Raw genomic sequence first — 17,155 nt, 5'->3', positions numbered from 1 at the left:
ATAGCAGAGAGACCGAATGCAGTGACAATCCCAGGTCGGCTGCCACCCTGGGCAGATTGCCGATGCACACACACACACACACCCCGGGTGTATTTTTAGCTGCTGGGAGCAGCCGCGTGGCTCTCTGCTCCGCCTGCTCCCTCTGCCCTGGAACAGGAAGTAACTGGAGTGCAGCCACGCAATTTGGAGGGCAAATAAGAGGACTGTCAGCATGGCACAGCTGATGAAATAAAGGGGACCCTCCTTGGCACAGCCGTAAGTGAAACGTGGTTCATGTCGGATCATAATACCCATTCCTGACTTTTCGTTGAAAGATTAGTATCTGAATTTTCAATTGTATTGTTCAATTAAGAAAAGTAAAACCAAGTCAATTGGTTATGGTGAAGATACTGGGCAAAAGACAATGGTATATAAAATTTAATGAACGTGCAATAGCTCATAAGTGAGTAGATATTTAAAAAGTGGCCATTTTTGTTTCTCACAACTATTTTTCTAAACAGAGACTATGATAATATTAGGAAAATATTAGAAGAACAGCTGCAAAGGTCAGAAATTTGCATCAGGTGTGGATGTTGTTCAAAAATACTATCCTGAAAGCCCAAACCTGATAGAGCCCACTATTTAAAAAGGGAAATGGGACTTTATACCACCTTTCTGTGGTTTTTGCAACTACATTCAAAGCGGTTTACATAGTATATATAGGTACTTATTTGTACCTGGGGCAATGGAGGGTTAAGTGACTTACCCAGAATCACAAGGAGCTGCAGTGGGAATCAAACCCAGTTCCCCAGGATCAAAGTCCACTGCACTAACCACTAGGCTACTCCTCTACTGGAAGAAAAGCCAAAAAGCCGACGTGGTTAAAAAGTGAGGTGAAGCATGCTATTAGAATTAAAAGAACTTCCTTCAGAAAATGGAAGATAATAAGAACAAGCATAAGGAATGGCAAGTCAAATGCAAATTACTGATACGGAAGGTGAAGTAAGATGTTGAAAAGAAGCTTGGCAGTCCCAGTGCCATATGATATCATTCTCTTGTGTGCCTGATTAATCCTGCTGTCTGCTGATAATACCTTCTAAAGTTAAGTGACTTTCCTATTTTATTAAGTCCTTTTGATATTTAATGTGTCTGTGCATCACTATTTTTGTAACACCTGAAGCATTGAATTAAAGATATTTCCTCTTTCAGATTTGTATCCTTATATAAAGGACCATGTCATACATTCAAAGTGCAAAGACTCAATGAGTCAACCTCCTATAAATTTCGTATTCAAGCTTGTAATGAAGCTGGTGAAGGTTCCTTTTCAGAAGATTATATTTTCACTACTACAAAATCCCTCCCAGCTGCCCTTAAAGGTGAGTGCTTTTCTGTATTTTGATCCACACGAGCTATATTGAGTTTTGATGCTGATTTATTTATAAAATGAAGTCCTGGAAACATTTTCTTAGTGTAAAATATGCTGCTTTCAGGCTTTGGCATAACTATTTCTATGACTGTTAAAGTCTGATTTTACTTTGAAAGAAAAGGAAAACGTGACCTATGTTGTATTCTCAAACTCCCAATAGTTTGGGGGGTTTTCTTTTCAAGTTTTAATGATATTTTTTATTCTCCTGCAGGCCATTAAGTACACCAACTGCATTGTTTAAGTCTCTTAAGAGTTCATAGAAACAGAGAAAAATGAAGGTAGATAAATACCACATGGCCTATCCAGTCTGCCTATCAATGCAATCTACTATCCCTTCCTTTTCCTTAGAGATCCTATGTACTTCTCCCATGCGTTTTTGAATTCAGATACATTTCATTGCATCTCTTAGACCTCTTCTCAAGGTTGTTTCTGGGCCAGTGTGGAGCCTCGAATATCTGCAAATGCTCAAGGCCCTGCACCGGCCCAGCGCCATAAACTTAAGAAGCGGTAAGAAGAATGATCTGGTCATTTTCGGAGGGGAGGAGGGAATGTAAGCGAAGCGGACTCACAGCTATATAGTGTTTTTCCGATAGCGCTATATAAGATGGGACTGGCCTGAAGTATAATGGTATTTTTAGCACTCTAGGGCCAGGAAAATAGAAAACATGACCCCTGACTATGCAGATCTAAGTTCTAAGCTCCATAGACTATTGACAAGCAACAGAGAGAAGGCCCTAAGGGGGTCTTTTACTAAGGCGCGCTCACGTTTTTAGCACACACTAAAAACATGAGCGCACCTTAGTAAAAGACCCCCCTAAGTTTATGAAAATAGAAACAGATTTATTATTGCAGCAAGTATGGGAAAGTTATGCACAATGCTAGATCACTCGTAGAAAAATAACTTACCCTTATTAGAAGGGGTTTTAAAGTAACCACACACTTGAGCCCTAGGCCCAGAATCCAGGAGCCACCTGCTTATTACCCAGAGCTGGTTTTATACAACCTGAAAATGATGTCTTCTCCTGGAGAGATGCAGCAGGAGGCAAGCAGGTGCTCTGAAGGGTCCAGTACTGCAGAAGAGTCCCAGCAGTGCAATGAGGAGTAGAGGAAGTCTGTCAGAATTTTACGAGCTAGGAAACAGGATATTAGCTCAGATCTGATGAGATCACCATATAACGTTTGAAACATAGGGATTGCTCTTATATAGAGTTTCTGGCTATAGCACATGGTCACGATACTAACATAAACATCACCCCTTGTTCTGGACCGTCTGACCAGGCAAACCACTGGAATATCCATTTTTTTGTCACAAAGTTACAATTCCTAGAATTTGGGCACCGAACAGTCCAATGACATGAGCTCTGTGGCCTTCTTCCATTCCCAGGCTCTGAAGTGGCTGGGTTAGCCTGAGCTGTGGTACATGTCACTGTTCAAGAATGTTTATCAGGTGATTGTATTAAGCATATAGTTCTTAACCAGTTCCTTCTTGCTGAAGCAGGACCTTGGTAAAATCAGAGCACAGTTCATGCTGTATTAATACCTGACTTGAAGTATGTGATCCTGAGGTTGTTACCAGCTCTTTTAGTGGTTACCTATGCTGGGGTCTTACCTGTACAGGAGGGTGGAGGACAGCAATGCAGATCACCATGAATTGTGGGGAGTGCACAATTAGGGGAATCTAGGTTTGGGTTTAAGACTAGATTTATAGATTTTTCTGGTCCTAGAGCAGGGGAGGGGGTGGTTATAAGAGGTGGGCAATTATTAGAAACAATACTGTTTTTTCCATTTGCTTATTACATATGATAGAGATTCCAAAGTGAGATGCTATGGAATTTCCTTCATGCCTGACATGAATTTTTATTATTGCTGTTAAGCACCCTGGACTACATATTTTCATACCAGTCTTTGCAGTGACCATCCTTGCCCAGGGACACAAACTGACTACCTACAGATGTCAGTAAATCCCAGAACTTGTCCTCTTGGTATCACTGTTGAGCAATAACTAGAATTCTCTTCCTTAACTGGAAATGTAACCGCTTTCTTTACCAGATAACCCACTTAAGAAGTGTTAAGTGTGAAACCAGTGCCTTGGTCTCCGCATTTTTTAATGGATATCCTAAAGCTGTTTACAAAACACATTTCTTGGCATCTATCTGTTGAAATTTTTCTGAAATAGTGTTCCTGGCTGGTGATTACAATCACTGGTCATAGAGAGGGGTTACAGATATTGCTTCTATGAGCTGTTAAATTGAACTTGGTTTTTCTATACTGGAAGATTTATTCTTTCCTATGGATAGTAATAAGTTTAAATGTATCACTTGACTCATTTGGCTGTCTGTAATATCATTTAATTTTTTGTTTCAGCTCCAAGAATAGACCGAGTAAATGATCACAATTGTGATATCACATGGGAGAATTTGCAGTCAATGAAAGGGGATCCAATTATTTACTGTCTTCAGCTTCTGGTGGGAAAGGAATCTGAATTCAGACAGGTAGGGTTTTTTTCCTCAAATAAAGTACTTTATGATATTTGTTAAATCATATTGATCATAGCTTTTTCACAAATTTTGAAGTTTATCTTTCCTCAGTGTAATTTTAGGATGCAACCCCCCCCCCCCCCCCAATGGATAGAGAAATTAAAGTTACTTGTAAGAGGGGTTCTTTATAGACAGCAGGGAAATGCGGTCACACTGTATTGTGACATCCTCTATCAGCTCCTGTGCTGTCTCTCCCCAGCCCCAAAAGTCTTTTGACTTGTTCTGAGCATGCATAGATGTTACCACTGAAGCTGAAGCTTCTCCCTTCCCTTCAGTATTTATTGCAGCTAATGAAGACTGAGGGAGAAAGATGGGTGGTTAAATGTGACTGCATTTCCTTGCTGTCTCTGGAGAAGCTCCCTAGATGAGTAACTTCGCTTTCTTCACAGGCAAGTAGGAGCAAATGCAGATGCAGTGGTTCACCCAGTTGGTCTGACTTTCTGTGGCAAGTCAGTAAGCAGAAAGGTTGTAGAGTACAGCCTGTGTGTAGGCTAGGTCTTGTCCTGCAGCGAGTCTTAAGTAGAAATGTTTTGTGAAAGTATAGACTGAGGACCAAGTGACGACTTTGTAGATATCTGCAAGGAATATGGCTCAGAGATTGGTCACAAAACTGCTGTGGCTGTAAGACAATGCACAGATAGCTTTCTCAAAAGTTGGATTCTTGAACACTGATAGCAGAAGTCTGTACAATCTGTGATCCAAACAGAGATAGTATGCTTAGAGGCTGGTAGGCCAGGTTGTTAGGATTGACTATAACAGAGTTGAGAAGACTTCCATAGGGGCGATGTGTCCAGAACATAATACAGAAGTGCCTGTTTGCAGTCCTGTGTGAAGGGCTTGTTCTGGCTGGGTACAGTATGATCCCTGAGAAGAATGAAAGCACAACAGATTAGTTAAGGTGGAATGCAGAGACAGGTTTCAGTAGAAATTTACAGCGTGCTCTGAGAACAATTTTCTTGTGATGGAACTGGGTATAGAGCAAATAAGTTACTAGTGCTTGCAGTTTGCATACTTTCCTAGATGAGGTGATGGTCAAAAAAAAAGTTGTCATCCAAATCAGACACTATAGAGTCCTCTCCAAGTGGTTTAAAGGAACTTTGCATTAATTGGGAAAGAATGATGTTGAGATCCAGGTTGGCAGCAGCTCATGTACTTACGAATAAATGTTTACTAGGTCTCCCATAAAACAAGGTACAAGGGGATGCTTGGATAGAGGTTTTCATCCATGAGATCCTGGTAGGATGTGATTGCAATTAGGTGAAGTCATACAGAAGTCACTTTCAGCCCTGTCTGGGCGAGATGGAGGTATGACAGAATTTGTGACAACAGGCCAGAGAGGGTTCTTGATCTTTGGATTGTAGCCAGTTTAAGTGATTCCATTTGTAAGAACAGGAATTCCTAGTGGCCTGTGAACCACTAAGAGAATGTTTAACATCAGGAGAAACTTGAGCAGCACTTGCTAAGTCCTCGTCCATCTCCAAGCCATCATGTTGAGGGTTCAGAGGTCGGAATGGAGAAGGTGGCTATTCTGTTGTTAGAAAGTGTGGCTGAAACACAATAGGAAGTGGTTGACCTGCCTACATTGACAACATGCAGTAAAACATCTTAATAGCAGAGAGGTATCCAAACCTGTCTTGGGGGAACCCCAGCCAGTCAGGTTTTCAGGATATCCACAATGAATATGTCTGAGAGAAAAGTACATGCAATGGAGGCAGTGCATGCAAATCGATCTCATGCAGTCTGAATATCTATATTTTATTTAGCTACTGCAGCATTTAAAATATATATATAGTGAGAGAGAGATAAAATGCTGATTGTGGTGGCTGAATAGTCATTATTTATTATAAAATTAACATTCCATATTAAAAGAAAATAAAATTTGCTTTCACAGGAGATCAGTCATCCCCTGGTGTTTTTCTTAACAAATTATCTGCAGATTGATATGTGTTTAAGTTTATGAGCTGTACTTCACACTGTGTAGCAGGCTGCTTCCTCTCTTTAAATGATGCAAAATGAATTTTGAAAAGAAATTAAGGCACTGTAATTTTATAAGTAGCCCAAATTAAATAAACAGACTGTGTTTTGGTCTAATAGAGTCTCTGAAGTCATCATTTGAAGGGCTTTGTTAACATTTGTACTTTAATTACTTACATTTTTTAGAAACTGGGGTATAATTTCATGAGCAGATTGAAATACATCCTATTCATTGGCTTCCTTTTCACATTCAGTTTCATTGATTTGTTTTCTTTAGAATAAATTGAGAGTCAAAACAAAAAAGTGTAACATTAAGTCAAGGGCAATTACTGGAGAATATACTGTCAACAAAAGTAAAACATAAGGAGAGAGAGCATGCATGATTAGATCAATTATATTTGTTAAATAGTGTCTGTTTTTAAATTGTCGAGAGGGTCATTTACTAGATGTTATCTGCCAGAGGACACATTTCATAAAATGGATCCTTCTGCAGATAACCAGTGATAAAGGCATTAGCATATGGATACCATTAGTAAATGACTGCCTAAAGGAGTTTTTGTTTTTGTATTCTAGGTATTTTGTGTGTGTGTGTGTGTGTGTGTGTGTGTTAATGTTTTGATGTGGAAATTAGGGATACTGATTTGTAAATCTCTGAAATGATTTTGGTATTTGTAGCATACAAGATTTTAAATAAAGATATAAAGCACATAATACAAGGTCAATTATTCAGGAATCACTGCACAGTAGAGCATCTCAAAGGCTTTCTGACAGTTGCATCTGAAACAAATTAGGCAAATTACTATACTGGGAAATACATATCTTTTTAAACAAATTGGTATTCAGAGTGTAACCCTATTAGTACAGTACCTCTGTCTGTTTCGAGTCCCAGTGAAAAGGAGACAGTTTGTGTCAGATGGTAAATGACCATAAAATGCATATTGTCGAATCATTACTTTTCCTAGCAAACAGCCATCATTCTCCTGTGGTCTTTATATGGGCAAAGGTTGCAAATAATCCTAGGTTTTCTTCTTCTACAACTGAACAGAATGCAAGGTCAGGAGGCACCTAAAGCTACATGCCATGTATGCACATAAAAGCCAGTATTCTAGTTTTTTGTGAGCATATGTGAACGCATATGGATGCATAACACTAATCCAGCAATGCACTATTCTGTAAGTACGCATATAACTTCGATAGCATGTAGTGTGCAGATGGGTAGAGCATAGGCAGGCTACACACTAATGCGCATAACTTATACTGCAGGTTACTTGTGTATCTCCTGTATGTAGGTGCAAGCTTTTACACAAGCTGTATGTCTGGCTAAGTGCTTACACCTAAACGCACATGAATGTGTATACCAGTTTATGCTGGTATTCTATTCAGGAAAGTAGGAGCCTACTTTCTTTTGTAGAATAGGCTCCCAATAATCGCCACTTATAGAATTTGCCTTACACATATGGCATGCTTGGTCTTAAGCAAGGCCTTTGACACAGACCTACATAGGTAACTTTTTTTTTCCCACTTTAGACTTCAAGTACAAATAAAGGCATAATCAACAGAAACATGTATATGGTACAGGAATTAACAAAATCAAGGTTACAAAATCTTCCAAGTCAAAAATATGATTTACAAAACCAATCTTCTAAATTAGAGGTGTACTAATATGTTCCCTAATACTGATGAAGATCCATGGTTTTTTCTGTATCTCAAATCAGTTGCTAAGAAAAATTTACATAATATTTCAAATGACGTTAACCTAAACAACAAACAGTCCTGTATGTGTGTAGTGTGAACCTTTTGCTAACTTTGGAGAGAATCCCTTAATAAAATTAAAATGCTTTTTGATGCAATAGTCACATTAACAAACAAAAGGAGACCTAAATGTTACTAAATGAAACAAAGAAAATAAGTTGAAGTGTTTTGAAAATATGCCTCTATATATAGAACAAAACCAACATTTATAAACCCTCTGGGCTATTACTTTCAATTGAATATCCTCCCATTCACCTCAAACTGCTCTAGAAAACTGCTTCCCCTCCATTATTGTCCAAAGTTTCTTCAACCACTCACCTATTGTGGGGGGGGGGGGGGGGGCTTTCATCCTTCTACTGGGCTGCAATAGGTAATCTTGCCGCAAGCAACATAAAACTAACTAAAGTGGTTCTATCAATGAGTAAGAGTTCGGGTAGAAGTTGAGAATGAGGCATTGCTAAAGAGTAACTGTATGGTGGTGTTTGCCCTACATATAGCCTAATCTATTCCCATACTAACTACCAGAAAGTTGCAATTATTGGCCAGTCCCACCATATTTGTTTAAAAGTACACTGTTGCCTTCATGGACACCAGCATTTATTACTCAGCCTCAAATATATACATTTGAGAATCATACATGTTATATCTGTTCTACATAATATCTTATACTCTGTTTCTTAGTGAGAGACAGAAGTGGCTACTCGCCTGTTATTTTGATATACAACTTATTTATTTATTTGGCGCATTTTTACCCCACATTTTCCCACATAAGCAGGCGCAATGTGGCTTACATTAAGTTAAGAGTATACAATTCAATATAGAGATGGCACAGAAACAGAATGTGACAGGACCCCACCTGTCCCTCCAACTACCGCCCCATCTCTCTTCTACCCTTCCTCTCCAAATTACTTGAACGTGCTGTCCACAGCCGCTGCCTTGACTTCCTCTCCTCTCAGGCCGTCCTCGACCCGCTTCAATCCGGCTTTCGCCCACTACACTCAACAGAAACAGCACTCTCTAAAGTCTGCAATGACCTGTTCCTTGCCAAATCCAAAGGTCACTATTCCATCCTCATCCTCCTCGACCTATCTGCCGCCTTTGACACCGTCAATCATAATTTACTTCTTGACACACTGTCCTCATTTGGGTTCCAGGGCTCCGTCCTCTCCTGGTTCTCCTCGTATCTTTCCCAACGCACCTTCAGAGTATTTTCTAATGGCTCTTCTTCCACCCCCGTCCCGCTCTCTGTTGGGGTCCCTCAGGGATCTGTCCTTGGACCGCTTCTTTTCTCGATATACACCTCTTCCCTGGGCTCGTTGATCTCATCACATGGTTTCCAGTACCATCTCTATGCTGATGACACCCAGCTTTACCTCTCCACTCCCGACATCACAGTTGAAACCCAGGCCAAAGTTTCGGCCTGCCTTTCAGACATCGCTGCCTGGATGTCCAACCGGCATCTGAAACTGAACATGGCAAAGACTGAGCTCCTTGTCTTTCCAACCAAACCCTCTTCTCCTCTTCCCCCACTTTCTGTCTCTGTTGACAACACCCTCATCCTCCCCGTCTCTTCAGCCCGCAATCTCGGAGTCATTTTTGACTCCTCCCTCTCCTTCTCTGCCCATATCCAGCAGACAGCTAAGACCTGTCGCTTCTTCCTCTATAATATTAGCAAAATTCGCCCATTCCTCTCTGAACAGACCACCCGAATCCTCGTCCACTCGCTCGTTACCTCTCGTCTTGACTATTGCAACCTTCTCCTCGCTGGCCTCCTGCTTAGCCACCTATCCCCCCTTCAATCTGTCCAAAATTCCGCCGCATGTCTTACCTACCGCGTGAACCGATACTCTCATATCACCCCTCTCCTCAAGTCGCTTCACTGGCTTCCGATCCGCTACCGTATACAGTTCAAGCTTCTCCTATTGACCTTCAAGTGCACTCAATCTGCAGCCCCCCATTACCTCTCTACCCTCCTCTTCCCGTATGTTCCCACCCGTAACCTCCACTCTCAGAACAAATCACTCCTTTCTGTACCCTTCTCCACCACCGCTAACTCCAGACTCCGCCCCTTCTGCCTCGCGTCACCTTATGCCTGGAACAGACTTCCTGAGCCCATACGCCATGCGCCCTCCCTGCCCATTTTCAAGTCCTTACTCAAGGCCCATCTCTTCTTCCTTGCTTTTGGCGCCTAACCACCTTCCCATTCCTGATACCTACACTGACTACATAGTTTTTTACATTTAGATTGTAAGCTCTCTTGAGCAGGGACTGTCCTTCCCCATGTTTAAACTTGTACAGTGCTGCGTAACCCTGGCAGCGCTATAGAAATGCTAAGTAGTAGTAGTAGTAGCAGGAGGGGAAGGTACACGGGATGACATGGGCAAAGGACAGGGGTGAAGAGCCAACAGGTGGGAGAGGTTAAATAGTGGAGTAGCCAGGGGAATAAGCCTTGGCGAATAAGAAGGTCTTTAAGGACTTCTTGAACTGCTGATGGTCGACGAGCTCCTTAAGCTGTCGTGGCAGGACATTCCAGGATTGTGTGCTGATGTAGGGGCCAGTAATATATGTAAATTTCATATATTTTTAGGGGCCAGTGCCACTGTTGTTGATTTTTTTCTGCTACCCATTTTGCATAAATGGCACACTGAGGCCTGTTACCACCCTCAAGAATGGCTTTATAAAAATTTGCAGTAAGACCTCTCGGGGACAGCTTTCAGAAAGTCATTCCAATGTGTTAATTCACATAGAAATTCTTTCCATTGGTATGTAAGAAATGTTCCAACTGGAATAACGCATATATAAGCAACTTTTAAATAAACTGAGCCCCTTTGGCATAGCCCTAAAGTGACTGACTTTGAGGGAGGACTTTCCACATGTCTTCTAGCAAACCTATCTCTTCCTTCTGCCCAGAACACCTTGCCTCATGAAGATATCAAAATTCCTTCAGAAAATGTCCAGAGATTCTCTCATTATACAACAGAAGGAACAAAAAAAAAAACAACAACAACAAAGTTTAGCCATATTTGACTCACTCAAGTATAGAGAACTACCAAAACCCAGCTGGTGACCATACTATAGTGGTATTGCTAGTCACCATATTTGGTAAACCATAGTACAGAGGCAGCGTTCACATAATATAGCAATTATCTGAACCTGTCAGTATCTAGGGTCTATGAGGGATTCACTACAATATAAGAAAACAGCACATAACCCAAGTTCTTAGTCTCACTGGTAATTTCCAAAGAAGCAATAAAAATGTGTAATATATATTATTTATTATTATATAGATGATAATCCTATATAATAATTCTCACCTCAACGTTCTAATCTTGCTGCCTGTGTCCGTGGCTCCTTCTGAGTTGCTGAGCTAGGCTCCGTAGTCAGGCTGACGTCACCGTTGCAATTATGCTGTGAACTTCAGAACCCACGAAAAAAGAAGAAAAAAAAACATTCCATGCCTCACAGCTGATCCATGTCCAGCGACCCTCCTCTCTCCCCTGCCCCCCTGCAGCCACCCATGTCCAGCAACCCTCCTGTCCCCTGCCTCCCCGCTGCAGCCAGCCATGTCTAGCGACCCTGCTCTCTCACCTGCCTCCCCTCCAGCCACCCAGGTTGTGTAGCGAATTCTTCTGGGCAGGCAGGAAAGATCCCCGGTCCTGCCTGCCCGCTGCTGGTGCTGACCCTTCCCCGCTGCCGGATCGCTGTTCAAAATGGCCACCGACACAAGGGCGGCCTCCAAGACTACAGCAGAAGTCTCGCGAGTCCGCCATTGGAAGTCTCGGGTGCCATTTTGAACAGCGATCCAGCAGCAAGGGAGGGTCAGTGCCAGCAGCGGGCAGGCAGGACCGGGTGGACATGGGTGGCTGCAGGGGGAGAGGAGGGTCGCTGGACATGGGTGGCTGCAGGGGGGGCAGGGGGAGAGGAGGATCGCTGGACATGGGTGGCTGCAGGGGGGGGCAGGGGAGAGGGAGGGGTTGAGGGGGGTCCTGAGACCAGAGAGGTGGGGGTGGAAGGTGGTCCTCAGACCATATAGGGGGGGAGGGGGTCCTGAGAGAGTGGGGTGGGGGCACACTCTGTCTCTTACGTACACTCTCTGACACACTCTCTGTCTATCACACTCTATCTCTCTGTCTCACACACACAGACACTCTGTCTCTCACACACTCTCTCTCACACAAACACACACACATTGTCTCTCTCTCATTCTCTCTGTGACACACACACACACTCCATCTCTCACACACACTCTCTCTCTCTCTCTCTCTCTCTCTCTCTCTCTCTCAAACATATACTCTTAGGAAAACCTTGCTAGCGCCCGTTTCATTTCTGACAGAAATGGGCCTTTTTTACTAGTAAAATATAATAGTGGGAAAAGCAAGCAAACACACGATAAATACCATAAGATAACACAAAGGATAAATATATAGATATATCTCACTAAGGACTACACCAAATAGAAATCTGTAAATATATATATCTGTGACAGTGCTGAGAATTATACCTGAGAACTACAAGCCAAATATACTTGAATATAGACCAGCCTTTTGGAAAAGAAAAGATAATCTAAACTCCCCAAACTACAGAAGTAAATCCAGATTCTCACCCTGAGACTGGCTTCTTGGCTGATCCCTAGATGAATGGAGGGTTTGTTCTAGGTCCCTCCGTACAGGAGCTGATCAGTAAAGAGATGACCTTATCTCTTATCAGGTAGTCTGTCCTAGCACTGGTAGGCAGCTAATCCTTAGTTTACATTCCTGTAACAAGGTTGTACAGGAAGGCCCAGTCTTTGGCACTAAGAGGGAGAGTGTCTCCTCGGAACTATCAGCAAATCTGGCTGCTCTCTATATGTGCCAAGTGAATTCTCTCCCATTCCTTTGTCTTCCAAAGTTCTGTGCAGACCTTGGTCTACTCCTCAGGCGTCTGTATTGTCCCAATCAGGACACACATGCTGTCCGGTAGATGGAATGCAGGCCTTCTAAGAAAATGAAGTCCAGTTTTGATCCAGACATTCTCCTTGAGCCAGTTGGTGCCTCCAAAAGGGGCACACTGGTGTTATCACATACTTGGGGGTTATAAATCTGTCTGATAACTAGCTTCACCCTCTGAGATGAAATGCAGATGTTCTCTGTGCAAACAGTGTCTTTGGTCAGCAAGCACTGTCCGTGGGATAATAGAGAAAAATGAAATATTCAAACAGGAGGCAGTATTCCTGTCAGAGGAAACTCTCTACATTCAGGATCCTGGACCTGTGGTTTTCAACCCAGTCCTCAGGACACACTAGCCAGTCATGTTTTCAGGATACCTACAATGAGTATGCATGACATAGATTTGCATATAGTGAAGGTACTACATGCTGATTTATCTCTTGTATATTCATTATGGGTGTCATAAAAACCTACCTAACTGGATGTGTCTGGAGGACTGGGTTAAGAGCCTCTGTCCTTGTCAGACGGCAAAATCAGCCTCAGCAGCTGAACTGGTCAAGACAGACACAGGACAGCAAAAACCCAGACAACAACTTAACATAAACAGTTAATTACAACAAGCATGATCTATCTGAGATCAGCCTTCATAGAGGAAATCCTGAAAAGCAGTGACTTGATCCTCTTTGTCTATGTTTACGTCTCACTACTACCCAGATTGTGTATCAAAAAGGGACACTGCCGTTGGCCAAGCAGTGTTGAAAATCTCGCTTTGTAACTACTCTAACTCTTGGAAAAAAGAAACAGGATATAGAGAAGTATTTCCAAAAGAGGATCACAGATTCACATTTAATTTGTTGCAGTGCAGATGTAAACTCTTACAAAAGAAATGAAGATGTGATCCTTAAGCAAGCCTCGGGATCCACATGTGGTTGATTCATCCTGCTTGTTGCCAGAGAAAGCTAATTTGCTTACCAGTCATAGGAATTCTGTGTACCCAGGACAAATCAGACACAGAACCTCTCCCAGACTTCCACCTCCCACTTGTCTGCAACTTCCCCTTCTCACATTTTTTAAAATGTATCTTCCTCTTCCTTTACCGCCTCCACTTCATGTTCTTTTCGTTCTCTTCATGTTTTCTTCTACCTCTTCTCACCTTCTCCCCCTCCAAACTCTCCTGTATATTTTTTTTCTTCTCTAGCGTAAGGACAACTACCATCTTTCCTGGCCCTGTGCAATCCAAATCTCTTTCAGGCCTTGCATGGGCCTCTTGCTCTTCTCGCTTTTCCCCCTTTCAGGGCCTTCAGTCTGCCACCACCCTATTCCCCTCCCCCACCCCTAACAAATCATGATTGAGTGTTGCTCTCTTCTCTTCCCTAAAGACCTTGGTCTGCCAATTATTAAACTGACCTAATAATAAGAAACCAGAGCTGCAGTCAAAAGCTAAGATTCTCAACTATAGTTCAAGGTCCTTTCTTTAAAAATTTTTATTACAATTTTTAGACAACAGGCATTTGATTCTAGGTCTGGATGTACAAGGAGAGCCATAGCATGGGTTGAGAGGTTTTGCCTAAACTGTTAGAATCTGTGCAGTGGTTTTCATCTGCCTGGGGTTCCAATATTCTTTACTGCCTTATATTTAAAAACATAGATATAGCTTCTAGATTAGGTAGCTTACCAATCTATTTCCATCATAATCTATATGAAAGCTTTCAAAAGAAAGGTGTAAACCCTTAGAACAGGGGTGTCCAACCTTGGCCCTCGCCAGGTTGGGTTTTCAGGATTTCCCCAATGAATATGTATGCGATCAGTTTGCCTTAGAAGGTAATGTAAATATTTCTGATTTGTTCTTTTAAAAAAAATAAACACGTTTATTTTTTCAAAACAGATTTATAGAGGTCCCAATTGCTCATTTCGGTATTCAGGACTCCAGCTGAACTGTGAATATCGCTTTCGAGTGTGTGCCATTCGGAAGTGTCAAGATATTGGAGGAACTCAGGAGCTAATTGGCCCTTACAGTGCCACAGTACTGTTCATCTCTCAGAGGACTGAAGCACCAGCTAGCATCGACGAAGACACTGTGGAAATTACAAGAAGTCATCGGACATTAAGTGATGAACAGTGTGCTGCTGTTATCCTTGTGCTCTTTGCCACTTTTTCCATTATGATTGCCTTTATGATTCAATACTTTGTAATCAAATGAACAACAAATAATTTTACCTTAGAATGCTACTGCCATTACAATTTACTTTTCATGTTCTTTAAAAAAAAATCTATATCTTGCTTTTCCAAACCTGTGACATTTAGCACAATTTAAGACTGTAGCACACTTTTTTGTACCGTTCTTGCCATTCTGAATACTTTTATTGCTATGTAGACACTGGCAATTTATTAGAATTCAAACCACAGAAAAGTCCAAGAATTGTTTTGACCATGTATTGTCATATGATCTATAAGGTAAAGAGAATTGGAAAGGGGTGGTGAAATTTTCAGCAGGAACATAGCAATGATAACTTAGTTCATGTTTTTCAGTAACACCATTTGGAAAATCCAGACAGGATCAGATGCAGTAGGATGCATTGTAAGGTTACACTAACAAATGTGCTATATATTAGTCTAATGCTGTGAAAGAAATCTAGCGCTGTACTTCTACCTCTTCTTTTGTCATAATTATTTGGGAAGTAAGATTTTGATGCATAATAGAGAGACTTTACTCAGGCAGCAAATAAACTGGATAAGATAATGCACTAAATAGGCTTTGTCTGATGAACTGGGAATTCTCCATTGCAAATCAATTAAGAGATGGCACAAGTGGTTTGTTATATCCGGAAAAAAAAACATGTAACTATTAATCTATTCCTTTAACTCTGCAGACATGGAAAAGTAGTCAGGTTTTTAACTCTTGTTCCCATTAACCCCAAACGTCTGAAAAAAATAATATTATTGGGAGCTGAGACTTTATAATTTTTATTTTCTTGCATTTCTTGTTCAAGAATAATGCTAGTAGTTTGAAACAGATTGTGTACAAACTAATGGATACGGCACATGTTGCTCTTTCACCACCATAACCACTGCTATTATTGCCATCAAACACTGCTTTGGGGACACCAAATCTGAAACCATATGTAGTTACTTGCACCAGAAAACTTTAAGCTGCTTTCTTGGAAGAAGAAAAAAAAAAAACAGATGTTTAATTTACTGTCTCTGGATCCTGTACCAAATTGTAGACTGCATGTGGTTAATGTTGCATTAGAGCACTTTGCAGTTGCATAATTCATCAATGTTTAGTGAGCTTGCATTTGTGAGTTATCGAATGGCCAGATTGAATTTTGTCATTTTGAACATCTCACTGATATCAATAACTGCCAGTTATTCAGAGCCTCTAGTGAATCTATTTAAAAGAAATGTTATTACATGTAATCTTATGCATTTATTTTTGTAATTAGCTCTTAAATTATTTCAGTTAAAGGATAGTGAATCACTAATGTTTTTAGTTGTGTTGGATTTAAGACTTTCAATTATTCTAAGCACATTTCAGTTAACATAACTGTGCTTTAAGGATTGCTGAAGAAATTTCCCTCTTAAAAAAAACAGGCATGTATTGTAATTGTTCTGCGTCAAATAATCTGTTTTATAGAATAATGTTAAGTTGTGTTCAAACAAAGATGGATAAACATGGACCTGAAGGTAGCAAGAATAATTTGTCTTTTAAATATATTATATGTTTAGATTCATTTTAATTTTGTCACTTTTGTGTGTAGGCTAACCATCCACAAAGCACGCCAATTTACAGCCTTTTATAAAATCTTTAAAATAAAATCAAAATGCCATGTTGATAGTGCAAATGAGGTTGAGTGTAGTAATCCAGAGATTTCCATATGGTTGAATGTCTAAAAATGTAAGATTAGTCAGTGCAGTAACTCTGCAGTGACCTATGTTTTTCATAGTAAAATTGAAAGGAACTCCTATTTTTGATAGTAAATGTCATTTAATAGAGTATTTGCCATTTGACACTCAGTGCAGATTACTGCAGTGAGGAAGATAAGTTTTAATGTAATCTTAATTTTACCTCATACTGTACATTCCAAAAATACTAAACTTTATAAAATTAGAGGTACACTATCAAACGTATCACTTTAAGTTGTACAATGTTGGACTTCATACAGATTAAATATGTATTATCTCATAAAATATACATAAAACTATGTAGCAAAAGTATCTCTAAAAATCCATGGAAAATAAAAGTTGTATCATTCTTTTTGAAAGTGTACTAATTGTTTTCAGTATGCTTTCCTTTTGACAGAAAAAGAGTTCTGGAAGCTAGTTTATGTATTTTATTTTCCTGAAAAATACATCCTTATATTGTATGGTGCTTCTACTTCCCTACTAATTTATGTGTGCTGCATGCTGCAGATATTCTATGGTACTTCAGTGTTGTGGATTTACAGATAATAGCAGACACAAGCACAGTTTTTATTTAGGATTCAGACATACCCTGATTTAGCTGATAAACAGATTCTGGTGAATCCAAACTCACCTACATTAAAACATGTTTACTAAGGCTG

At 40.6% G+C, this 17,155-nt stretch overlaps 1 protein-coding gene across 2 annotated transcripts in view; it reads left to right on the top strand.

Annotated features, from left to right (window-relative positions):
- FNDC3A (fibronectin type III domain containing 3A) overlaps positions 1-16,860 on the top strand; it is a 379,001-nt gene extending 362,141 nt beyond the window's left edge. For both annotated transcript variants that reach the window (XM_030200475.1, XM_030200477.1), the window contains 3 exons: positions 1,189-1,355; positions 3,770-3,897; positions 14,479-16,860. In XM_030200475.1, coding sequence (XP_030056335.1) covers positions 1,189-1,355; positions 3,770-3,897; positions 14,479-14,793 — 610 coding nt within the window. In that variant the 3' untranslated portion in view covers positions 14,794-16,860. The remainder of the gene's footprint in view (positions 1-1,188; positions 1,356-3,769; positions 3,898-14,478) is intronic.
- The last annotated feature ends 295 nt before the right edge of the window (positions 16,861-17,155 follow it).

Source organism: Microcaecilia unicolor, chromosome 4 (genome assembly GCF_901765095.1).
Source record: "Microcaecilia unicolor chromosome 4, aMicUni1.1, whole genome shotgun sequence".
NCBI lineage: Eukaryota > Metazoa > Chordata > Amphibia > Gymnophiona > Siphonopidae > Microcaecilia > Microcaecilia unicolor.
The sequence above is the reverse complement of the archived record's forward strand: the minus strand, read 5'-3'. Positions and strand labels throughout refer to the sequence as shown.